At 34.8% G+C, this 18,023-nt stretch overlaps 1 protein-coding gene across 1 annotated transcript; it reads right to left on the bottom strand.

The window, feature by feature from the left end:
• Positions 1-5,776: 5,776 nt before the first annotated feature.
• On the bottom strand, positions 5,777-17,245 carry LOC132557917 (fibrinogen-like protein 1). The gene is made up of 2 exons (XM_060222446.1): positions 16,282-17,245; positions 5,777-6,423 (listed from the first exon to the last, which is right to left on the bottom strand). Exons 1-2 carry the CDS (start codon positions 17,243-17,245, stop codon positions 5,777-5,779), a joined length of 1,611 nt encoding a protein of 536 aa, XP_060078429.1.
• Between the last annotated feature and the right edge of the window lie 778 nt (positions 17,246-18,023).

The raw sequence follows: 18,023 nt of genomic DNA on the forward strand, positions 1-18,023 counted from the left end.
ACCGTTTAGGTAGAGATAAAACTGTAAATATGAACAAAAATATTCTCAACCTTGATGTTTTGGTTTTTGGAGTACAAATACAGGTATGGAAACATTTTTTATTTCTCCAAACTCAGATAATGAATCAGCGTGTAATACAGCACTGTAAAGTGCTAAAACTAGACACAAATATTGATACATTTTCCTAACCGGGCATTTTAATGAAAGTCTGGTGAACAGTCACAAATATAAACGAACCAGGATTTACTCAGCGGTTGTTCTTTGACACGATTGGTGAATGTTACTTTCATGTACTTATTTTACTGAAACATATTCTTCCTTAATTGATCTATTAATTGCTAACAATGTGAACTATTTTTTTCAAAGTACCAGAAGGTGATAACACTGTCCTATAGACACGTGTGCTTATATCATGAAGGCGATTTTCACGTGATCGGTACCAAACTTGGCGAAACTGGTTGCCTGGATAATTTACAGTATACTCCTTTATGTTGTTAATGTCCTAAACATTTGCTCCAGATTCAGTTTCTAACAAATTTAATACTGTCCATTCCCAAGAATTTGGAAACTAAAGAAATTTGTGTGTTAATATAGTAATAAAATTTTTTTAAAATCTAAATACAAATTCAATAAAAGTCATGTAAAATATGAACAAAAATAAGATTTACACGGAGATTCCTGAAAAGGTACAAGCTTAATAACACATCCGCCATGTAAATCCTGGTCATGTAGCACGTTCTCATATGAGAATAAGGTATGTAACAATGGAACCAACATGCAAACTAACGAAATTAAGCTACTCTACAAGGCTATTTAACAGAGTCAATTGTACTAGTGCCTTTTCACAGGATTAGTGGAAAATAGCTAACACAGTCTCAAATTTCTCACAGAAAATCTCAAGGATCTCTCCTGTTTAACACCTACTTCCCTCAAACAGTCTATCAAGAATAACTCGCAAATTACACTTCCTTCAAATTTCACTTTTCTTCCTCTGCACGAAAACCCCATATTACATCTAAACATGTTAAATTTAGTTAGTGTCCTGGCAACAGGAAATGTGTACACATATTTGCTAAAATGTTTTACCCAATGGTACATGGATTATGTTAAGATTTTTTTCGACTATTAACCTGTCTATCTAGTGCGTCAATATATATTGTTAACTTCACAGTTAACCTGCCTATCTTGTACGTCAATATATATTGTTAACTTCACAGTTAACCTGCCTATCACGTATGTCAATATATATTGTTAACTTCACAGTTAACCTGCCTATCTTGTACGTCAATATCTATTGCTAACTTCACAGTTAACCTGCCTATCTTGCACGTCAGTATCTGATATGAGAGTATTCTTATGAGCGTTCCTGTGTATGTTTGATATCCAATTGCTAAAAAATTCTTTACATACTGCTACCTATCAACATTCGACTTTTTAGGAATAAACAATTAAACTGAGAAATTATTATGATATGAAATTGTTTGTTAAAACCCTTTTCAACAGTGCTTATGATTTAAGCTTTTAAACTAGAAATAAGCCTTGCTATCATTATCATTTTTGAGTAATCAAATATCAACATTTGTTTTTCACACTCCTATGTAATGTGACCTTCATTGTTTATCCCCTTTCAGAAGATGAAGTTGATGTTCTAACCTTGGATGATAAGGAGATGGTTTCCTTTACCATGGGTGAGTCATTGTAATCTAGAATGCATTGAAATAACATCAAGGATCATTATGCAAATTTTATTAAATTTGTGAGATTAATCAAATTTTACACGCGCAACAAATTATATAATGTTATACATTCACTATTTCATTTGTAAACAGGAGGAAAGTTTTGGTCTTGTCTTATTCTTTCTTGTTGGATATAAATTTAAAATGTTCGACGTTCGCTAGTATCATTATGGTTTCCCTCTCACTATACTGGGTAGCCTATTGAGAACATGACATTATTTTGAATTTGAGACTACTGATAAAGCAGAAGTCACGTGCTTATTTAAATTCTAGTTAATACCTTATAAGAAATGTAATATTAATGCTGTGCCATATCATAACAGATCAGTTACAGTCTATTCTAACCCAAGCCAAGGATATGAGAAAGGTCACAACACCCGATAAGAAAGGTGAGTTATGTCCCTTTTGTTCAGTCTTTTTTTTTTCATAATGTTTTCACTTGCGTGATGACTTTATAGTGCTTGATATTCGTTGAATTTCTAGCCAACATTCATTCAAAGTTGAAAATGCGGCGCAGAAAAAAATGTGAACTTTGTGATTGTAATGGTTCACGTAGATCAAACCGTCATCAGCAGTAAACGATAATGCTTTCTGATGCTTAGTATACTTATCTGTCCGCAAGATGAATGTTTGCCTCCATCTAATCTGATAGCATTTGTAGTTTATCTGTGTAAACAACATGTTCTCATAATTAACATTGTCTTGGAGTTGAAGTCTCGATGCCATTCAGTTCCTGTTTCTGGAGGTTTCTGAATACAAAATACATTACAGTTGAAGCTAATACGACTGTGGATGGCACTGAAGCGAAGGAGACACCCCCATCTCCTGTTGGCAGTATGTAGAGGGTGAGGATGGAAGCACCAGAGGAATTTGAACTGTACACTTTCATCAAAACGGATGATAACAACTGAATACTGTTGATAAGTTTTCTGACGAAGAGATCAAGATAAATTTAGCGACATGTATAAAATTTGTCTTCTTTTTTATGTACAACGGAAATGTATTCCAATTATGTGTTTGTCATACATGGTGTAAAAACCGTTTTATTATGATTCCTTTTGCGAATGTTGAATTATTTCCCGTGGAAATATATTGATATGGTAGGTGTCGTCGATAAAGTAGTGTCTCCTTGTACTGTTTCAAGGTGAAAGGTAACAACTCAACTAATTCGAGTTTAACTTACATTTTCTAATTACGTTTCGATTTTTGGAATATTATATAAACGTATTTGTGTACATCAGTATAGTCCCTCAAATTTCCACGATCACATGACGAATTCACGATATACGCATTTAGTCTGTCAAGTCCGATTGCCTGTAATGTATGGTTTTAGTGCTGTTTTATCGCCAGTAAGAAATGATACTTGAATGGCAGACAAACTGAAATCTAAGCGTGTGCTACTTGATTCTATAACTTTCTTATTCATACCGGCAAAACGTTTCCAAGGGGAATAACTCTTTTTCTCTTACTGGAACTTTTAATCTATATCATAGATATATGTTTAAAATCTGAAAATGTGTTATGTACTTTTTTTGATGTTAATATATGCTTACTAAACCCTTTCTTTCGCATGTATAGTAATCCATGTGGTATCCTATTAATCATGGTTGTAGTGTAAACATACAAAACGTACTTATGTATCGCAATTGTTTGTTGATAAATTGTAGCGTTATCATAATATTAGATTGATAGAATTGTTGTTAATTATTGTACTTCTGTGATTCTGAAGGTTCAAACATTGAAACCAACGTTCAAAATCAAATCTTAATAAAACTGATTTAAAAACAATATATTGTTCGCTTTTTTTAGCGTCAAATTTCAATTTTGTATTGATGTGATAAAGATCTCGTAAATCCTATATATATATCAGACAAATATGTAGGTAGCAATTTATTGGCTATTTATCACTACAACAAACTCACTTTTCTATCTTGGCGTGAAATGTGGTGGGCTTGATTTACTAATGTTTTAATATAATCCAAAATAAATGGATTTGTTATTCTGATTATAATATAAGGGAATATTATGTTTAAAGGAAAATAGAGTTGTACACTCTCCTTGTCGAATATTCGTGATGAATTACTGATGATATGTCAGAAAATGTTTGGAAAATGTGTGTCAGTGTAAGGTGATAGTATTTGCTTATATTAGAATACTGGACTCCATCCAGATGGCAAAGTACACGTTAAAGTCTGCTTCAGGCCTTAACAGATTAGGTAATATGAAAAATAAACACCCGAATAGCAACACTTGTCTAACTATATTTTTATTTAAATCGAAAAGTAAACAGAGACATAGAGACAAAATAATTTAACGATAATTGTATCAAAACCACTCCAATAATGTGTAACGGTTTCCATATAGACAGATTGAAATACAATGTACAACAAATAAAAAAGTTAACGTTATGTTATATTGGCAGTTCTGCTCACAACCTTATATACGGTAATATTAAACATCACAGGCTCCTAACATAAATTATGTGTTGCCAGACGTTAATAACACCATATGACTTAGACAAATCAATCTGCAATGTTCATATCTCCTAGTTCTTTAACACGGCGCGCCGTCCACTTTTCCAGACAGAGCCATATGTCAGTCAAACACTCCCTTCAGGAAAATATGCAATAACAAAATTGCCTTTCAAATCAAACGGAGAGAAACTATTTGCTAATAAAATTGCTACATTGACTTTTGTTTTAATAACGTTGCGTCAGATAACTTTAATCCTGTAAATATATTTCTTACTTATAATACGGAATAACAGTTATGTCACATGACTGACAAGCAAATGATTGGTTTGTATCTTTATGTACAGGACATTGATATTTAAGTCCATTCATTTTCTGCCTTTTGTCAGAAATGAATAATTCGGGGTATTCTGCTAGGCATCACCGCACAACATGCTGTGTGGCTACAAACACCATCGCCATGCTATATCAGCTAACAATCAGAGGAATATGAGCTCTGAATAGCATTGTCTTTCTCATAAACGGATCCTTATTGTTGAAAATGAACGTACGTTACACTGGACAGTGGGAAAGCTCTGTAATTTATTAACGATAAAAAGTTCACAGTTAAATCTTAAACTGTTGAAAATTAACCGCGTTCAAAATTAAATATCCTCAGTAGCTTTAAACCACCTAAGCAACACAGGAACCTATAGAGTGATTTTTAAGACAAACAGTATTTCTTAAACATATTTAGAACAGGTAATTTTTATAACAATTCAGTATTTCATGAGGGTTTGCATTTTTATTTCAGTGTGTATAATTCAATTATCAATAATAAAGGGAGCTAACTATGACTGACACATAACAAGTAACATTTTGGAATAACACAACATTTGATAAACGATACTTTATTGACAGTTTGATAACTGACATCAATATGTACACATTACATACTGGTGACCTAATACTGTAGCCATTACTTACAAACGGATAATTAAGACAATGACGGGTCACCATTATAACGAATACTCTGAATTTGGATGCCACTCGGTGCCATAATAATTCTGTAGTTTTGAATGATTCTTCAACAAAAAAAATCAATATGCAGTGCATTAGTATTCCAAGTAACTCATCATAATGAAAAATACTTGATATTATATAAATGCATCAATTTTACATAGAATACGTAATATATAACAAGTAACGAGTTATCTCCCTTCAGTGTTGACCTCCGAGACTAAGTTAAAGTCATACCCGACCAATCATGATAAGTTTCGTACTGTTTCCTGTTACTTCCTGAATCGTATTACATTCCCAGACTTCCGAAATAATCCACAACATCCATTTGTGATCCTTCCAGTTTTATTCATCATAATATAGCGCAATACTTCCTGAAACGTTGGCCAAGGCTTATAATACATTAATTTATACACGAGAATCAAGGAAAACTGGCTATATACATAGAGAGTCACCTTTAACCTTAAACTGCAAAGTAAACGAATAGACATGTAATGTATTATTTCAGACATCTTTCTATTTTAAACAGCCTTCGGTGGGTTGTATAGTATTGCTCAATGGTTTGTCCATTCATGTCGCTCTCTTAATCTTCATCTCGACCTTTCGGAGTGAGTAGTCATCAGATTCTTTGAGTGTATACCAAACGATGCCGTCATTGAAGGAGGACTGAGAATGTGAGTACCAACCTGTCCGGTACTTACCGTTTAGGTTACTCAGATAACATGTGTTGAACCACCATCCCGCCTTGCAATCAACTGCACATTTGCGCATATTCAAGTCATTGTCAACATCTTCTGTGCTGAACTTCATACCGTTATGATAACTTAACGAGTCTCCGGCGTTCCCGCGATAATCGCCAACATGTAAGGTAAAGTCGCGGTCTTGGCCGTCGAGACGGAATCCTTCGTACTCTGCATATGCCTGATTACCCTCCCAGTCCCACATGTCAATCCGCAAAATGTAGTTCTCTTGCTGTGTCAGTCGATGGATGACTTCGTTCCCGATCCAATGTTCATCGTACAGGTTGCCGAAGCCATATTTATACTCAATCCATCTGCGTTCAAAGTTGATTAGCCCATTTGTACGGCGTTGCAATACGGTGTATGCGGTATTGTTTACAAATTGGCAGTAAACATCATCCTGCGCGATCGCCGTTCGCGGCTTGATTTGATAAACTCCACTTACGTCATATCCGAGTTCTTTAAGGTCATGGCAATCTGCAAAACAACAAAACTTGTACATTTATCCTAGAAAAATTCTCAAAAATTATAGTAACGCATAAAATATCAGAATGTCGGCTAGAATGTGATGTCATGATACATCTGTGTCAGTAATTTCGCATATTTACAGACAAAATACCATGATCCATTTATGAACTATTTGTAACAAAATGTGAATTAAGTTGCCATCTTTCTGACGACGTCTTGCTATGAGTGCCTTCATCGACAAGGAACTTGGTGAGAGATGGAGCCTTAAGGCCTTATATCTAAACTGTTATCACCGCTTACACATCATAAACAGAAACTAAGTCCATTTTATTGTTAGGAGCCTGCGTCAAGTAATACAATTGCTAAAAATGAACAGCTGTAGACTATTAACATTTTACGAGTCGAATACTAGGTATACTAAAAGTATGATAAAAATTTGATCTTATATTTTTTATCATTCTGTCATATCATTTTCGTTTTCAAGGAAGTTTTCTTTATTTCTTAATTTTTTATTTACGTATCAGTAAACCTAACCGAACTCGACATCTCCCCCTCCCCCGTATCAATAAACCTAGCCGAACTCGACATCTTCCCCCTCCCCCGTATCAATAAACCTAGCCGAACTCGACATCTCCCCCCTCCCCCGTATCAGTAAACCTAACCGAACTCGACATCTCCCCCCTCCCCCGTATCAATAAACCTAGCCGAACTCGACATCTCCCCCCTCCCCCGTATCAATAAACCTAGCCGAACTCGACATCACCCCCCTCCCCCGTATGAGTAAACCTAGCCGAACTCGACATCACCCCCTCCCTCGTATGAGTAAACCTAGCCGAACTCGACATCTCCCCCTCCCCCGTATCAGTAAACCTAGCTGAACTCGACATCTCCCCCTCCCCGTATCAGTAAACCTAGCCGAACTCGACATCTCCCCTCCCCCGTACCAGTAAACCTAACCCAACTCGACCTCCAATTTCCCCTCCCAACTCCCCCCACCCCCATCCCCACCTCGCACCTACATTTTATTTCATTGTATTTGTAACATCTGTTACAGAGTTACAGACTGTGATCTGTAGGACTTCTTTCACCGACTTTTTGTATTCTTATTTGACCTTTAAACTATAAATGGGGCGACAATGATCACGTGACTGTACACAAACACGCGGGAAAATGATAAATAATCGATAGAGTCGGGAGCCATTTGGCGGTAGCCTGAGTGATTAAAGCCGTCTGCTATAGTTATTTCTGGTCCGTAACAATTAATGACAGAAGCATTCGATACCATCTTTGTGTAGTGCATACAAATACTTCAGTTGTACATCAACATGCATGTTTTCAAATCGGGTTCGCTTCTGTTAATGTCCTGGTATCTTAATTTCATTTTACAAACATAATTCATTAATTAAAGCCATTTGCGACACAATGTTAACACCCAGTAGGAACGTTTTGTTTAAATTATGGATGAAATGCGTTTTAGTTCTTTGTTATATATTCTATCCAGAAGCAAACCTATTAACATTAGCGTTTAGGGTGTTGTCTTTAAAGTCACTACAGTCGCACTGTTTCAAAATGTTATGTTCGGAGAATTCCATCATTGATCTTAAACTGCTTACGTTTACTTCGGAGTTATGCTAACTTCAATCTTTTTTATCAACCCATACAAGTCAGATATAATTAATGTATATATAAATGTACGGTCTCGTAAACATGAAGAGATATATTGACACCATTTTCAGAGTAAGATCTTTAGAGATATATCAAGGCAATTTCGGCGCATTGTGTGCAATATTAGTGCAGGGCTTGACCAAACATTGTCTCACTGTTATGTAGAGATATATCAAGGCAATTTCGGCGCATTGTGTACAATATTAGTGTAGGGCTTGACCAAACCTTGTCTCGCTGTTATGTAGAGATATCTTTACTCTCTGTATCTCTGTAAATAGAGGGACAATGGATTTAGTAATCGGTATATGCCATTATTTTTTTCTTTACTGTTCCATTTCCACAATTCATTTGGTTTCTTTGATTGTATTACAATTGGCTGTGAGTAATCTTCTGGTGCTATGACTGTTTGAAAATCGATTCACAGTAATTATTCTGACAATGAACAGATATTCAACCTATAAATGTCACACATGAATCAAACTTTGTTTCTTTGATTAATTTAATCCGGAAAATCGATACCATGGGTGGAATTATTACCAAAAAATTCCGATTCAGTGAATAAAGTTTTATATAGCAACGCTTCTCTCGTCACAAAAGCATTGTTTTAAAAGAATAGTTCACTTTGGGCCCCTGCCAAACCTAAGAGTTAATATCAATAGCTTTGCAAACAAGTCAGTCTGATTAACCGACAAATCGGAGAAAAAAAACCCTTTTCAATGGAATCTTGATAAGGTTTGGTTAATCTGTATCTCTCTAAATCTCCCTAAACTTTATGTTGTTACTCATCCACATCCGAAATTATCACAAGGTAATAATAGTACTTTGAGTAAGCACTGGAAATTATGAAACTAATATGGAAAAAGATCGTCTCTATGGGACAGACATTGCCTTTATAATCATGACAGGGAAAGGTAAGGACATCGTCACCGTTTTTCAGAAATTTGAAGTCAGCTAGACCTGTGCTAGCCTAGTAAAGGGAAAGCAACCGGCTGATGAAGAAGGGTCATTTACACATGGAATTGGAAATTCATCATGTACGTTCATGCAAAGGAATATTGAATATCAAAGCTCTAAACACGGGAAAACAAAGCACACTGAATACTCTGAAATGTTGATAAGAAATCATACCTCGAATGCATTACAAATGAGACTTGCTTTAACGGGTAATCCAAAAGACTGTACGATTAGCTAGTATTCCTTTAGAAAGTGTAAATGTGCCGGTAAGGCTGAGAAAGATATCAGACAAACCTTCTAAATTTTGTAAACAGGATATGCAAGACATGGAACTCTTGTGTGGAACATATAAAGATGAATAATCAGGGAGAAACTGTCATATATATCATTATACAAACAATCAGTAATAGCCAACCTTTCGACAGACAATGGTGAACTAATTATATACCCAGTGTATATATATTTATGTAAGATTCTCAAGACCTTTGCTTGTTTGTCAGAACCTCTGATTATCCTGAAGAGCTGTCAAACAGAGAATGGCCTTAAGAATAAGTATCTTTTCATCTTTATTTTTCTATTTTCTATCACTTAAGTCTGGTTCTGTGCTTTGTCTGTGTAAGTATATATCAAAAGATTAAAAGAGATACAATTCCAATTTGAATGATACTTACTCAATAAACAGAACGTTATACACTAGCATGATAAATTTGTGGTTTGTCTTATTTATCTACATAAAGCTAAATGTTAAGTCCGGAGAAGCAGATCAAATGTTATTTATCAAATATCCTGTACTCAAAGTACGCCGACATATATCAGCATGCGTTGTATTATTGAAAAAAAAAATATTATCTAACCTTGTATAGAAAAATAAAAAACAATTAGAACATGCCACCATTTCAACATAAATGAATATAGTCAAAATACAAACTAAGATTCAATAGAACTACGCAGGATATCAACATACTAAACACGGAGACTTCTGAAAAATTATAAGGAGAATAAAACCAGGGCCCGTATTCATGAAACCATTCTCATGCTCAAGAATATATTTTGTGCTTTAGCAAACTCTTTTTATAGTTCACCTAAATCATATTAAATAATACAAATGTCAAAAATAAACATTGAGTATATAACTTTGACTTAAAGTCCTTTCATTTTTTTTTTTTTTTTTAATCTTTGGCAAAATCAGTCTTATTTATTAATGTTGAGCTTAAACAAGGTATAAGGCTTGAGCACAAAATTTATGCTTGAGCGTGAGAACGGTTTCATGGATATGGGCCCTGGTGTTCCGGATGAGTAGAGTAAGCATCTTAGGTCAATCCATGTAAGTAATGTCACGTTCTCGAAATAAGAACAAGGTATACAACAAAGCAACAAACAGGGAAACTAATGATCATCAAACACGCCCACCTTCATTTCACTCAAAGAAACAGAATATTTTTCAATGAGATCAATAATGCGATCATAGTACTTCACCATACTTTCAAAAATTCTGCATCGACATGTAAGCATTTAAACCATAGGTTGGGGATGCAAAATGTTGCTATTCAGAAAAGGAAAATTTAAATCAGCGCGCTTATCATATAGCTTGGTGGAAAGCTGTCCATGTTGGCTTCGTTGTAGGAAAAGATCGAGGTAAGCGAATGAAGTAAAGGAAAAAGTCTGTCGTGTCATTGATTTCAAGTTCTTATGTATATAGTATGGACGTGATCAATCAATTTCCGGTTATCTAAAGACAAGGAAGTGAAAAGTGAAAGTGAAATTAAACGAATTTGCAATGTCTTTATGACGTGTTTTGATAAGCTCGTATGAAAACAAAAGTAGGTCAGCCAATAGAGGGGCATGGTAACTCCCATATATATGCCAGTAGTCTGTTGGAAGATCTTATCACCAAACACGACGAAGATGTTATCAACCAAAAGCGTAATGATTTATGTATTTTTCACGACATAGGCTTCAGTCTAGTTCACAACTATATGTTTGTACTGCCATTCATTTTTCTTGTAAAATTAATTATACGTCTCATAACAATAGAACAAAGGCATTATTTCACTTTAGATATGGGTATGGTGGTGTACAGGTTGGCAAAAATCCACTGTTCGTATAAAATAAATGTTTTATAGAAGATTTAAAACGCAATCACACATAACTATCAGAATTTTAAAATTATCTAACCTTGCATAACAATTACAAAACGACACCTTACTGTGTATAACAATGAAATACTTTACATTTTATCTCATAAAAACGCTAACATTTTAATGATATTTTCAAAGGTTGTATAAACTTATATAATAAGTACAAAACGCTAAACGCTATCTAACCTTGTGCAACAAGTACAAAACGCTAAACGCTATCTAACCTTGTGCAACAAGTACAAAACACTAAACGCTATCTAACCTTTTACAACAATTACAAAACGCTAAACGCTATCTAAGCTTTTACAACAATTACAAAACGCTAAACGCTATCTAACCTTGTATAACAATTACAAAACGCTAAACGCTATCTAACCTTGTATAACAATTACAAAACGCTAAACGCTATCTAACCTTTTACAACAATTACAAAACGCTAAACGCTATCTAACCTTGTATAACAATTACAAAACGCTAAACGCTATCTAACCTTGTATAACAATTACAAAACGCTAAACGCTATCTAACCTTTTATAACAAGTACAAAACGCTAAACGCTATCTAACCTTGTGCAACAAGTACAAAACGCTAAACGCTATCTAACCTTTTACAACAATTACAAAACGCTAAACGCTATCTAACCTTGTATAACAATTACAAAACGCTAAACGCTATCTAACTTTGTATAACAAGTACAAAACGCTAAACGCTATCTAACCTTGTGCAACAAGTACAAAACGCTAAACGCTATCTAATTTTGTATAATAATTACAAAACGCTAAAGGCTATCTAACCTTGTGCAACAAGTACAAAACGCTAAACGCTATCTAATTTTGTATAATAATTACAAAACGCTAAACGCTATCTAATCTTTTACAACAATTACAAAACGCTAAACGCTATCTAACCTTGTGCAACAAGTACAAAACGCTAAACGCTATCTAACCTTGTATAACAATTACAAAACGCTAAACGTTATCTAACCTTGTGCAACAAGTACAAAACGCTAAACGCTATCTAACCTTGTATAAGAAATACAAAACGCTAAACGCTATCCAACCTTTTATAAAAAGTACAAAACGCTAAACGCTATTTAACCTTGTATTACAAGTACAAAACGCTAAACATTATTTAACCTTGTACAACAAGTACAAGACGCTAAACGTTATTTAACCTTGTACAACAAGTACAAGACGCTATATTATCAGGTAGGACAGTTCTAAATTGCGATTTAACAACATTACCAAATAATGACAAATTTAATTGATGTATAATGATGACCTAAATAATACGAATACTATTGTTCTTACTTATTGAGAGTACAGGACAATTCAATATTGTACGTTTCTGTAAAAGCATTAAGAACGAACCAGGAAATCATACAACGTTGTAATACACTCAACAGTTGGCTAAACAAATCTCCTGGTACTAACACCAAAATAATTAGTTCTTTTCTGGTATCGTTAGACAATTAACTTTTTCAATCAATTTGATTACACCTCGGTTTTGCTGTTTCCGACAAGAAGGCGTAAAACAATTATTTTTCCCTATCACATAGTTCGTGGCCTTCCTGTGTGAATGATCGATGGCGATGGTTTCTTGGGCGGCAGCATTTTAGTTTGGAATGGAGCTATCTTTAAGGAGAATTGGGAGACATTTTAATCCTGAACAGCACTTTTCCTAAAGATATAAAATACTGTTACTGTTGCATTGTAAAAACAGACTTAAGTGAAACTACATTTGCTAAATAGGATAGGTCATTCACTGATAAGACTGTATAACAGGTTCAGTATCTCGGCAATCGAATTTCTCATAAAAACCAATATTTTCCTTAGATTCTGAAACGATTGCACAATAAAACGAAACGCACTACAAATAGATGTGCTGCTCTTTCATACATAAAATATCAGAGACAGAACCAAAACACAGGCTTATAATTATCGATATTCTTTCATTTAAGTTTATACCAAAAACATAGGTGGAACATGATACAATATGAGCATAGTTTCATTTAACTGGTATCAAAGCAGAGGATTACACATTGTAATCATAGTTTTATGTAACTTTTGACGAGTTAGTAGGATGGTGTTAACCAAGACAAGTCGTGGTGTGTATCAAACCATAGCATTACACATTGTAAACATAGTTTTATGTAACTTTTGACGAGTTAGTAGGATGGTGTTAATCAAGACAAGTCGTGGTGTGTATCAAACCATAGAATTACACATTGTAAACATAGTTTTATGTAACTTTTGACGAGTTAGTAGGATGGTGTTAACCAAGACAAGTCGTGGTGTGTATCAAACCATAGCATTACACATTGTAAACATAGTTTTATTAAACTTTTGGTGAGATTGTAGGATGGTGTTAACCAAGACAAGTCGTGGTGTGTATCAAACCATAGCATTACACATTGTAAACATAGTTTTATGTAACTTTTGACGAGTTAGTAGGATGGTGTTAACCAAGACAAGTCGTGGTGTGTATCAAACCATAGCATTACACATTGTAAACATAGTTTTATGTAACTTTTGACGAGTTAGTAGGATGGTGTTAACCAAGACAAGTCGTGGTGTGTATCAAACCATAGCATTACACATTGTAAACATAGTTTTATGTAACTTTTGGTGAGATTGTAGGATGGTGTTAACCAAGACAAGTCGTGGTGTGTATCAAACCATAGCATTACACATTGTAAACATAGTTTTATGTAACTTTTGACGAGTTAGTAGGATGGTGTTAACCAAGACAAGTCGTGGTGTGTATCAAACCATAGCATTACACATTGTAAACATAGTTTTATGTAACTTTTGTAGAGTTAGTAGGATGGTGTTAACCAAGACAAGTCGTGGTGTGTATCAAACCATAGCATTACACATTGTAAACATAGTTTTATGTAACTTTTGGTGAGATTGTAGGATGGTGTTAATCAAGACAAGTCGTGGTGTGTATCAAACCATAGCATTACACATTGTAAACATAGTTTTATGTAACTTTTGACGAGTTAGTAGGATGGTGTTAATCAAGACAAGTCGTGGTGTGTATCAAACCATAGCATTACACATTGTAAACATAGTTTTATGTAACTTTTGACGAGTTAGTAGGATGGTGTTAACCAAGACAAGTCGTGGTGTGTATCAAACCATAGCATTACACATTGTAAACATAGTTTTATGTAACTTTTGGTGAGATTGTAGGATGGTGTTAACCAAGACAAGTCGTGGTGTGTATCAAACCATAGCATTACACATTGTAATCATAGTTTTATGTAAGCTGAGTCAACTTAATGTCAAAACATAGGATTATACATTGAGGCATAGTTTTATTAAACTTTTGGTGAGATTGTAGGATGGTGTTATCTAATATGAGTTGAAAATTATAAACATAGTTTTATTTAACTTGAGTCAAGTTTATAACAAACTTTATTGGATTTTTATTAAGTTTGTATAAAACAATAATAAAACACAGATATGTTTACAAAAGCACAACCGAGACAGTAATTAAAAGAATGCAACACATTAGCAAAGGAATTATTCCCACGGGGACACCAGAAAGTGTAAAACTGAAGACCAAGTGTTTCAGAAGGATAAGATTTCTGTTTAATCGAAGACACGAACCAATTTAGCTATACCAGTAAACATTTCAAAAATAAGTACAAGAGATAGTCTGTTTTAAGTGTTGTATTAAATTTCAGCATTCTGCTTGGGGCCTATTTCACAGGTAGACGCATTAAGATATTTACAAATATTGATTTTACTCTCAAAGCATGAGATAATGTTTAATAAACACAGTGTCACTAAGCGGTTTTCTTTTTTAGGGGAAGAGATAGTGAGAGATTTTTCAAATAGCTATCAGTTGAAGAGTTAAAATCAGAGCAACATAGAATTGTTTACAAAGGAGTGCGACCATAAAAAAATAAATTTTCCTCTAGACCTGCACATGAATGAAAACGTCTATCTTCAAACACACTTAAAGTTTAATTAAATAAACAAGGCAATGCAGTGGCGTTGGAGACAGTAGAAACCTCTGCAATGCAATTTGTCGTTGAATCGCAGTACATAACACAGTCAATATAGCTAATTGACTTTTAAAGTAAACGGATAATGTGAAACTGATTAACATTTATCTATATAAAAATGGATAACATATGGTTTCATGCCACTAACAGTGAATTGCTGACACAGACATCATCAGCCTTTGGTAGTGCCATCAATCTTTCCTATGGTAATTACTTGGAATCCCATACGGTTGTCCCTTTAATCAAACTGCTTTTCCCTTATGCAATCTTCATCCCTTGGATTCATCAAACACTACCCTTCAGTAATCAGACAAATGCCAATACTTTCCTCTCGGTTTTACTGAGAATGTCAACAGTCCCTGAGCTGTTCATAAAATCATTGTTCCGGTGTTTCCCCTGAGTGGTATTGAAAATGTGTTCCTAATAAAGACGTGACTATCTGTTAACTTAGTTCCACATGGGAAACCTACCATATTCCACCGATTATTTTCTCGATGCTCTTGAAGATATGCTTTAAAGTTTATATTTTATTAATCTAAAGATTTTTCTGAATTCATGGGTTTGTTTTAACGTTGTATTTTCTAGGTTGCTGATTCTTATATTTATTGACTTGAAACGATAAATTCCTTAAGAATTCATCATTATCTTTTGATATTTCTCAGCATCTTTGATTTCTATAAATCGGATATATCTCATCAAAACATTCCAAAACACACATGTGATTTGTACTTTTCAATACCAATAAGATGAAGTGTAGTTTAAAATGATGTAGTACTTCTTCATCCTGTTAGGACACGTCAATTATTTTCAGGGCTTTCAATGTTAAAATCAAGGAGGCGACTGAAGAAAACAAAACTGGTTGAAATAAATGCCAGAACCAGATTGGCAGGTGTGCCAGAGTAAAACTTCTTATTACACAACAAATAGTAGATGTCAGTGTGAAATTTCGATTGGGAAGGTGCACTTTCCTCGGGATTTTATTAATTGATAAATTTCAATATCCTATAATTTCGAAAGGACATCAAAAACTTGAGTATTTATTCTGAAGCGTGTCGCTATTGGAATGAATTAAAATGTGATGTTAATTCTCACCTGTAGGGGTTGATCCGAGAGTGCGATCCATAAGCTCAACCACATTGGTTTTACCGCCATTAAGTGTCTTTCCTTTAGAAGCATCTACAATCATTCTTTTTAAATTAACATTATCATTCCTCAGAAGAGCCATGCTGTCCTTAACTTTCTTAAGTGATGTACGTAGATTTTGAAGCCCATTGTTAAGGTTTGATATGTCTATCTCCATTCTCCTATGTGAATCCCGTAAACTCGAACTATCTTGTATTCCGGAGTCAGCTTGATTGTGACGACCCCTAAGGCTCGGGACACCAGTAGTCAACTCCACCTCCAGGGATTTTAGTTTCGTACCTAATGAATTTATAGATTTGTTCAAAGACATTGAATCTTTTTGGATTCGGTTTTGGGCGTGCTTGATGTGAGAGTTTTCTGAATTTAGGTGCAAAAGGTCCCGTTTCATGAGGATCCATTCTGCTTTCAAATCATTTACGCCGTTTTCTAGAGCAGATGTTTGTACATGTTCTACCTGATTGCTGCTTGAAAATCCCATTTGTCCAGCTCTTTGAGGAGCTGGTGAAGTTGAAAGTCTGTTCTTTAAGCTCGCATAGTCCGTTGTGAGATGGTCAAGCCTTCTCACCATGTCATTAAGCTCTCTTTGAAATCCAGAAAATCCTGAATTCAAAGCCCTTTCTTTGACTTTTGACCCTGCTCGTCTGCCACCTCTAGAAGTTCTGTTCTTATGACACAAATGCATTTCTGTATGAATTTCGTTTCGAAATTGTAATAATGTTTTGTCAAGAAAAGATGACATATTAGCAAATTCTAGCTCTAAATATCTCACCTTGTGTTCAATATTTTCATCCGGTCTCCAAACTTGAAATGTATAAGAACATGTATCCGAGACCATGTCATGGCCAGTCACAGATGTCGAAAGATAACACGCCAACAATGTACAAACAAAGTGGAAAATTGTGAGTTGACCCATCCTAACTGGCGCCTACATCCAAATTTAGCAATGATAGTTTCTACGTGGAATAAAAATATATATATTTCATGCTAAGAAGTGGAGCTGATCATCCTGTAGCCTTGGATGGCCTGTCGTGATGTCATAATTCACGAGGTTAGAAAGCAGACTACATTCTCAGAGCAAGTAAAAATAAGTACACATTCGATAGACGGCATGTTCAGGGAATTTCTCGTCTAACTTAATTTGTCCGACTGTAACTCGTGATATCCCTCAAGAAACATGCACAATTATGGTAAATTCTAAAGTTCCCAAGATCTTTGAATGATGTTTTCGATTACATTAAAACATCCGTAGATAAGCCCCACTGGTATGCGTACCATTTAATGTAGCACTGGTCCCGCGGCGTTCATCCGACGCTGGCAGTGCTTACCGCCCAGTCGGTCTCAAACGAACGTTTTTGATTCGATAGAGAGAACTTGCAATTACTGTTCTGGAAGGTAGAAGGAAAACAATGGTTAAACCCACACTGGAAGGTAATGAACGGAGCAATCCACATAGTGTTTGTCACTGTTAACCAATCAAACCCGGCTCTCCGTATAATCAGAACTGCTCTTCCTTACAGCAAGAGGCCACCGAGGGATAATATTTTAGAGATTCATGAATGTTATCTCACAATACATCTACTTCGGATTCGAATAGTTATGCGTTTTTATTCTTTGATTTTAGAGTTGCACGAACATGTATTTAGATTTTCAGTATAAGTTGTGCGTGACGGTATGTGTAATATAGTTTTAAA

Source organism: Ylistrum balloti, unplaced genomic scaffold (assembly GCF_031769215.1).
Source record: "Ylistrum balloti isolate Yb309-2 unplaced genomic scaffold, AGI_CSIRO_Ybal_v1 Utg370740, whole genome shotgun sequence".
Lineage (NCBI taxonomy): Eukaryota > Metazoa > Mollusca > Bivalvia > Pectinida > Pectinidae > Ylistrum > Ylistrum balloti.